The sequence below is a fragment of the Cibotium barometz genome, chromosome 21, assembly GCF_041138505.1.
Source record: "Cibotium barometz isolate CiBa-2024 chromosome 21, ASM4113850v1, whole genome shotgun sequence".
In the NCBI taxonomy this organism is placed as follows: Eukaryota; Viridiplantae; Streptophyta; class Polypodiopsida; order Cyatheales; family Cibotiaceae; genus Cibotium; species Cibotium barometz.
Window position 1 is genome coordinate 31,462,512 of NC_141066.1, and position 8,037 is coordinate 31,470,548.

At 39.1% G+C, this 8,037-nt stretch overlaps 1 protein-coding gene across 2 annotated transcripts; it reads left to right on the forward strand.

Annotated features, from left to right (window-relative positions):
* Nucleotides 1-633: 633 nt before the first annotated feature.
* On the forward strand, nucleotides 634-4,660 carry LOC147627077 (11S globulin seed storage protein Ana o 2.0101-like). 2 transcript variants are annotated; one of them, XM_086815645.1, is made up of 6 exons: nucleotides 872-1,163; nucleotides 1,272-1,559; nucleotides 2,318-2,505; nucleotides 3,121-3,462; nucleotides 3,609-3,829; nucleotides 4,380-4,660. In XM_086815645.1, exons 2-6 carry the CDS (start codon nucleotides 1,340-1,342, stop codon nucleotides 4,528-4,530), a joined length of 1,122 nt encoding a protein of 373 aa, XP_086671771.1. In that variant the 5' UTR covers nucleotides 872-1,163; nucleotides 1,272-1,339; the 3' UTR covers nucleotides 4,531-4,660. The 2 variants fall into 2 exon arrangements, with proteins under 2 accessions (XP_086671770.1, XP_086671771.1); XM_086815644.1 differs by having other exon boundaries at nucleotides 634-1,559.
* Nucleotides 4,661-8,037: the final 3,377 nt, after the last annotated feature.

Below are 8,037 nucleotides of genomic sequence, written 5' to 3' on the forward strand. Positions count from 1 at the left end.
GATTTTTTCTTATCCCATCAATTTGAGAAAGCTTTTTTGAAGATTAAACAAGTCCTAGGCTTAAGTTGAACCTACCTTTTTTGAAGATTAAACAAGTCCTAGGCTTAAGTTGAACCTACCTTTTCCTCATGCATAAGCCATTTTCTAATTTACCCTTAGAGTCTCATTCTCATAGATATGTTTCATGGTGGAGTAATTTTATGAAAGCAAGGAAATGAATAAGGAGATTTAATATGGCACATGATTTTTTATATACAAAGCAAGTTTATTCATTACATTATTTCTCCTAAGAGTCCCCTTTTTTGGTAGTGTGTTGAAAGAGACCTATAATTCAAATAGGGATATGGATCCCATAAGGTATCAACTAAGAGCCAAAATAGGTATCAACTAAGAGCCAAAATGCTTTGAGGAATGGAAAGTTCACTAGTATGAGGCATGGAGTATGGATGGATCATGGTAAGGGAGGTGTGGGGTCTCTCTCTCTCTCTCTCGTTCAAGTCCCACCGTTGGTCGTATATGCCCTAGTGTTGCATTCTACCGACGTTAATACCGCCCTCTCTCTCTCTCAAAACCCCTCTCTCCCTCTCAAAAGCCTTGAAATGAGTGTAACGATTGTGTAGGGAAAGAAATACTAACGACAAAAGCAATTATGTAAAAGGTGGAGTTGAGTGGTTGAGTCATGTGCATGAAATACATGGGAGTGCTACCTAGGCGCTATCTACCAATAACATTCTCTCTCTCTCTCTCTCTCTCTCTCTCTCTCTCTCTCTCTCTTTTTGTGTTTATTTATTCTCTCCCTTCACATCACAAGATCCATCAATTCTCTTCTTGTAACTTTCGGCTCACCTTCTTGCTTATCTTCTCCTCCTTTCTTTGCCATCACCTCTTCTTGTGTTGTTGGCTATTGAGACAACTGCTCTTGGGTTGCTTTCTCCTTTTTTTCTTTTCTTTTGTATGAGGAATATTTTCTTTGCACTCTTATTATTCTTATCTTAGAGCGATTGAGAACCTCTCCTTGGGCAATTTAAGGCAATTGGGTTGCTAATTTGTGTGCATTTATGCTACATTTTGGGCAAGTGAGGCCTTGTTTTTTTCTTCTTTAAAGCAATTTGAGGCAATTGGGTGGCTTTGATTTGTGAATGCACTTCAATTGAGGATTTGAGGTAATTGGGTTGCTTGATGTGTGCATGGTTTGCAAATTTGAGCTGGTGTGGAAGCGAATTGAGGCAATTGGGTAGCACAATTCTGTAATTGCTGTTGTTGGGTCGCAGAGATTGATAGATTGAGGCTAAATTTGGACTTGGGTTGTGCACAATTGGGGATTGGGAAGCTTGATTCAATGGCATGCAGTGTTGCATCAGCTGAAGCAAGGGATCTGCAGCCTCGTGTGCCCAAGGAGGCGATGAAGAGTGAGGGGGGCATGGTGGAGGTGTGGAGCAGCAATGAGTTTGGCATGCTGAGAGAGGCCCGCGTGGGTGCCTCCAAGCTCACCCTCCACCCCCTTGGCTTGGCTGTGCCAAAATACTCAGACTCTGCCCAAATCTGTTATGTCCTTGAAGGTGATCCAAAAGAAAAAGAAAAAAACAAAAACAAAAATCCGCCTTTTTCATTTTTGTTTTTTGTGCTATTCCTGTCACTATAGGAAATTTTAATTTCCATCTGAGAAGCTATTTGAGTTTTATTTTTAGGATTTTTGAAATGCTGAACCTGAATATTAAAATTGTACTTTTTGTGTAATCATTCTTGTTTAACCTAGGTACCATTATATTTTTCCTTGAGAAAAACTACATTTGTATCTGTTTTAATGGATATTTCTAGAAGATTAGAAGATGATATTTCTTTTCTTTGGGGGAGAGAGATGATATTTCTAAAGGATAAGAAATATAAATGTATAGGAATTTTGTTATAGTAATATATTTGAGGTTTCTTTTTTCTGAGGAATTTTGTTATAGTAATATATTTGAGGTTTCTTTTTTCTGAGGAATAACCAAAATGAGTGATGATATTTCTAAAGGATGAGAAAAGCTATGCATCTTTTTTCTTGGGGTTTTTTGTTTTTCCTTCAGAATTCACAAGAATAACGTGAGGTTTATTTTTATTTTTATTTTTAAACAAATCCTTGAAGTAAAAACATATAGGAATTATGTTGTGGTGGTATATTGAGGTTCCTTTTTTTTGAAAATTTAGAAGAATAACCAAAATTTGGAGATGAGAATTTTGGCCCACTGTGTAGGGAAGAGGTGGGTGTTGTGTTTGAACCAAATTTCTGACAATACTGAGATGATGCTTTATTTTTTGGGATGATGATGATGGGCAGGGAGTGGGCTTGTGGGTGTGGTTTTCCCAGACAGTGAGAAGGAGCAAGTGAAGAGGGTGAGGAAAGGGGATGTGGTGGCTTTGCCCCTTGGCACTTTCAACTGGTGGCACAACACCCATGCCCATGGGGACCTCTCTGTCTTAAGCTTGGGGGACACCTCACAGGCCCTTTCATTTGGAGAATTTACAGTACATTCTCCTCTCTCACTACACATCTTATCATCATGTGCATGTTCTCTCGCTCCCTATCATCGTGTATGCACGTCGTCGCTCTCCTTACATGTGATCTTGCATGACTTATCAGGTACATGTCAAAGCTCCCCTTATCATCATGTTATATATGTGCTAGTTTCCTTCCATGTGACTTTATTATCACGTGCATTTCATAAATCCATAGCTCTCCTTCCATGTGACTCTATTCTTATGTGCATGTCATCATCATATGCATGGCATTTCATAGCTCTCATTCAACAAAATCTTATCATCATATGCATGCCCTTGCTCCCATTCCACCTCTTATCATCATAGGCATGCCATTGCTCTCATTGCACGTGGCATCGTGTACATGTCATGTCTCTGCTTGCATGTGATCCTATCATCACATGTACATGTCATACCCTTAATTACATACTAGTGAGCAACTACCTTATTCTTTACTTTATACACACTAATTAACCTCTTGTGATCCTCTTGTCATGTCCTTAGTTAAACCTCTTGAACACTATCCATAATACTTAATTATATGCTTATGAAAACTATCAACTTCACCTGATTAAGTACATGCTCCTGTGTTCTTAATGGCAGAATTTCCATCTGGCGGGCTGCAACAAAGACAAGGCCCATGGAGGAATCATGCATGGATTTACAACAGATTTTCTAGCTCAAGCTTGGGATTTGGATGAACCTACTGTGAAGAAGCTTCTAGAGAGGCAGAGTGGGGCAGCCATTGTCAAGCTAGCTGCAGCACTGAGCATTCAAGAGTCCACTAGTGAGACCCCTGGCTATGGAGAGTTCATCTACAACTGTGAGGATGCCAAAAAGGATGTGGATGTCAAGAATGGAGGCCGTGTAGCTGTCCTCACAAGCGATAATCTACCCATCTTGAGCCACATCGGGCTCGGTGCCGATCTAGTGAAGCTCGACCCGGTAAATATGTGGATGTGATACTGTGTTGGGTTGCCAAATTGTATGTGACCATGCATGTGCATGTGATAATAGTTATGCATGTACTGTGTTAGGTTGTCAAATTGAACATGTTAGCCTAATGCTGTATGTGATCATTATGGGTGCAGGGTGCAATGTGCTCCCCGGGTTTCTCGGCTGATGCCGCGTATCAAGTCACATATGTGGTGAGGGGCAGTGGAAGAGTGCAGGTGGTGAGCAATGAAGGACAGAGGGTTCTTGATGCTGAGATCAAGGGGGGTTACTTCTTCATAGTGCCACGGTTTTTCATAGTCTCAAAGCGCGCTGGCAAAGATGGCTTGGAATGGTTCTCCATCATCACCAAAGAGAAGTAAAAAACAAAGCACCATTCTCCCTTGAGCTTCTGTTCTAATCATCTATGGGTAGAAATTGTGACAAAAGTGGGATGAAACACTGGACGCTGCATGTTAGTGCTCTAATCCAGTAATTAGCACATGGAATAGGGGTAAGTAATAATATGTGATTAAGATCGGCCATAATCTAGTGGTTTAGGGGTACAGAAAGTGATGCAAGTCAGCCATAATCTGTGGTTTATGGGCGATTATACATTCTGATTTTGCAGGCCAATCTCTCTTGAGCTTTTGATCTAATCATTTCAAAAGATTTATTTGAATTATGGGTAGAAATTGTGACAAAAGTGGGATGAAACACTGTACACTGCATGTTAGTGCTCTAATCCAGTAATTAGCACATGGAATAGGGGTAAGTAATAATATGTCATTAAGATCGGCCATAATCTTGTGGTTTATGGGTGATTATCTTCTCGAATCGACAACTGCAACTGCGATAGGGGTACAAAAAGTGATGCAAATCAGCCATAATCTGTGGTTAATGGGTGATTATACGTTCTGATTTTGCAGGCCAATCTTCTCACACTTGGCTGGGAAGACATCGGTGTGGAAGGCGCTGTCGGCGGAGGTGCTGTGCGCTAGCTTCAATGTAGACAAGGAGCTGGAGCAGCACTTCAGAGGGCGCAGGATGCAGGACGCCATCTTCTTCCCGCCCAAATGAGATGAAAAAAACAGACGGGAAGAAGCGGAGCTCCAAATCAATAAAGGGGTCAAACCAGTTGTATAATATTATAATAATATACAGCTTCTTGTTCCCCAAATAAATAATATATGGCAGCAAAATGTTTTTTTTTTGCATTTCCATTAAATATTCCGTGAGATTTTCAAGAATAAGTGTGTTTTTCTAAGGTTATACGAATAAAGAGAGAAACTAGTTTTAATTTGAATCATCTTGTATACTTAAAGCAAAAGACTACTAAATGTATATGAAGCCTTGATTCCTCCTCTTTTCATAGTAATTATATCTTATGTAGGTGCTAGGGCTCAGGCTAAAAGCCTGATTGCATCAGGAACTATTTTATGTAGGTGCTAGGGTTCAGGCTAAATGCCATTAAGCACTAATTCTAGGGAGCATTTTGCTAGAAAATGGTAAATGATAAAAGAAAATTTTCAAACTTAGTGAATAAAAAGTACATTGCCTTGTCAATTTATATAAAAAATTAATGCTGATAGACTATTAAAATGCAACGGTCATTGAAACCAACAATATCACAAAAATCAATACATCAATAAATTAGAACTCTAATCTTTGGCACTACTATTCTTCATGGCTTGTCTATACATGTATTTAAATATTATATTTATCATGATAATAGTCGTCCATGATCCATAACATTTAAGGTATATGCTAAGTTAGAGGTAAGACAACAAAATATTTATCATTATATGTACTTAATATTTTTGCAACCCATAAGCTATCCTACGTTTGAGAGAAAAATATAATGTATCGTACATGCTACAACTTTTTATTTGCTACTAATATGAAGAAAGCAGTGTAGTAATGGTTCTATTATAAGTTTTATCAACAATGCTAGCCTTGGAAGGTTTTTATGCTCAATCCTATCATCAATGTCTTCAATTGAGCAGTAATCTTACTATGTTATCACTGTATCTAGAGTCCTCCTAGGAGGGAGGAACTCAAATTCGAATAGTAGTAGCTAAATCTTATTAGTATATTTTTTGTTGGGGCCATAGATCAACCCTCCTCATTGGGCTTCTTGTAAGAGGATGCAACATGCAATGTATACAAGCGAACACTCACAAGAAGTAGGATCATAGCAAAAAACTTTAAAACTCAAATTGCACAGTAACAAAGATAGAGAAGAATATTTGTCACGTAGCCTATAATAACGGCATGCGTGACTCACCCGTAGCGACAGACAGCAGAGCTCGACCACCAGACACGGAGTCCACACACCAGAGCGCGTGTGGTGCGTGTGTCCGAGGTTCAAGGGTGAGGCACCAGGGTCGGTGGATTGTGGGCGACTGGGCTGGTGTGGACAAGCAGGCCACTATATAAGCCCGACAGTGTGGACACTTATCAACATTCCTCTATGGTTGGGTGGTGACTAGAGTTCCTTGCCTTGAGAGGTCTTGCTCTAAAAACTAGCTTGTGGCTAGTCTTTAAACCTTCCCTTGTTACTTAATAGATTGGCTTGATCAATAGTTTATGTAATGGGCCATTGGGATGTTGTCGAATTGTTCTCATAAATACTTTAGATTGAGTATATGGTTGTGGAACTTGATATAGCTCTTGAAGCTACACCCATGTTGAACTTTGGGATGAATTGCACATCATATATGGTGTTGCATAGTTCATATAGTGCCAAAAACACCCATAGGCTTTACTGCATAGTCATCCATATTCTTGAGATTTCGTAGCTAATTCAAGGAGAGGAAAAGAGTGGACTTATGTGTCACATTGAGCTTCATGCTCATTTGATGGAATGGGACGTCATGTTCATGAAGCTCATCATGGTGGTCTTGGTGGTATGGGACACCAAGATTCATACATAGAGGTAGGTCGACTCTTTGGTTGTTTATACGCTTGTTCCATAGTGATCAGGTGTTGGGATACTTATTACGTAGTGTGATCAAGTGTTTGGACAAGATTGAACTTTGAAACTCACTTGATAGCCTTCGTTGGAAAGAAATCCAATGATAGAGTTCAGAGAAGCTCTGGGTAGCATAACCATTATCAAATACTAGTGCTAATAGAGGGGTTTCTCGTTTGAGAATACTATAGGACCATTGGTGAGTAGGGAGACTAGTATTGTTGGATGGTTGTGATATGTGGGGAACACCCTAATATATTTAAGAAGCATAGACTCACCTATATCCAACACTCATGTTCATTTTTTAATGCATGTTTGGTTGCTACAATACAAATCGTGGAAGTATGGAATGACTTTCATGAAAGGAAAGTAACGTTTTATTTTACTTGGGCTATTTAGTTTTGTAGAGTTCTTGTCCTTCTATAACCCCATCTATAAGGAACTAGGAAATGAGTAAAGATTTACCAGTATAAAAGGAGGGTTACTACTTGTTAAAGTGAAAAGTTCTTCACTCCGGACGAGCATGGTTTCTTGTTGTTATTGGATCCAACATAGTTTTAAAAGCCATGAGTGTGTGTTAGGAATTCTAAGCCAAAGAGCTTAGTGGAGTATCCTAACATGTCTAGCAAGGTTTAAGATGATCCGGAGAGATAAGAGGTAAACCACATTAGATTTAGTGTTATCCGGAGTGATAACATTCAAATCTTGATTTTGATACTACTACAGAGTGTTAAGTAGTTATCATAATGGTTTTATATTCAAGCATAGTATTGTTGAATGCACGCGCACTTTCCAAAACAATCATCGCCTTCCTCATTAGAAAGGAGTGCTGATCCGGAGTGATTAGCTGAGGTTTCTGTTGTGATGAGAAGAAGAGTGAGTGTTGATCCAGAGTAATCAGACGAATCTCTTGGGTTATGAACTGAGACGGAGTGCTCAGGGGTGAACCCTTCATACCCACTTGACCTTGTGCCAAATGAGGGTGATAAAACTTATCGGGGGGAAAAGTGATAGGCGATGATTGTTTTTGAAAGTGCGCATGCATACAACAATACCATGCTTGAATATAAAACCATTATGATAAATACTTAGCACTCTGTAGTAGTATCAAAATCAAGATTTGAATGTTATCACTCCGGATAACACTAAATCTAATGTGGTTTACCTCTTATCTCTCCGAATCATCTTAAACCTTGCCAAACATGTGAGGATACTCCACTAAGCTCTCTGGCTTAGAATTCCTAACACACACTCATGGCTTTTAAAACTACGTTGAATCCAATAACAACAAGAAACCATGCTCATCCGGAGTGAAGTACTTTTTCACTTTAACAAGTAGTAACCCTCCTTTTATACTGGTAAAACTTTACTCATTTCCTAGTTCCTTATAGATGGGGTTATAGAAGGACAAGAACTCTACAAAACTAAATAGCCCAAGTAAAATAAAACGTTACTTTCCTTTCATGAAAGTCATTCCATACTTCCATGATTTGTATTGTAGCAACCAAACATGCATTAAAAAATGAACATGAGTGTTGGATATAGGTGAGTCTATGCTTCTTAAATATATTAGGGTGTTCCCCACATATCACAACCATCCAACAATACTAGTC

What these genes read in the sequence shown, in the direction of transcription:
- LOC147627077 (XM_086815644.1), top strand. Translation starts at nt 1,340, where the DNA reads ATGGCATGCAGTGTTGCATCAGCTGAAGCAAGGGATCTGCAGCCTCGT. An exon ending in AATCTGTTATGTCCTTGAAG is followed by an intron (nt 1,560 to 2,317) that starts GTGATCCAAAAG and finishes GATGATGGGCAG; the next exon opens with GGAGTGGGCTTGTGGGTGTG. An exon ending in TCCATCATCACCAAAGAGAA is followed by an intron (nt 3,830 to 4,379) that starts GTAAAAAACAAA and finishes CTGATTTTGCAG; the next exon opens with GCCAATCTTCTCACACTTGG.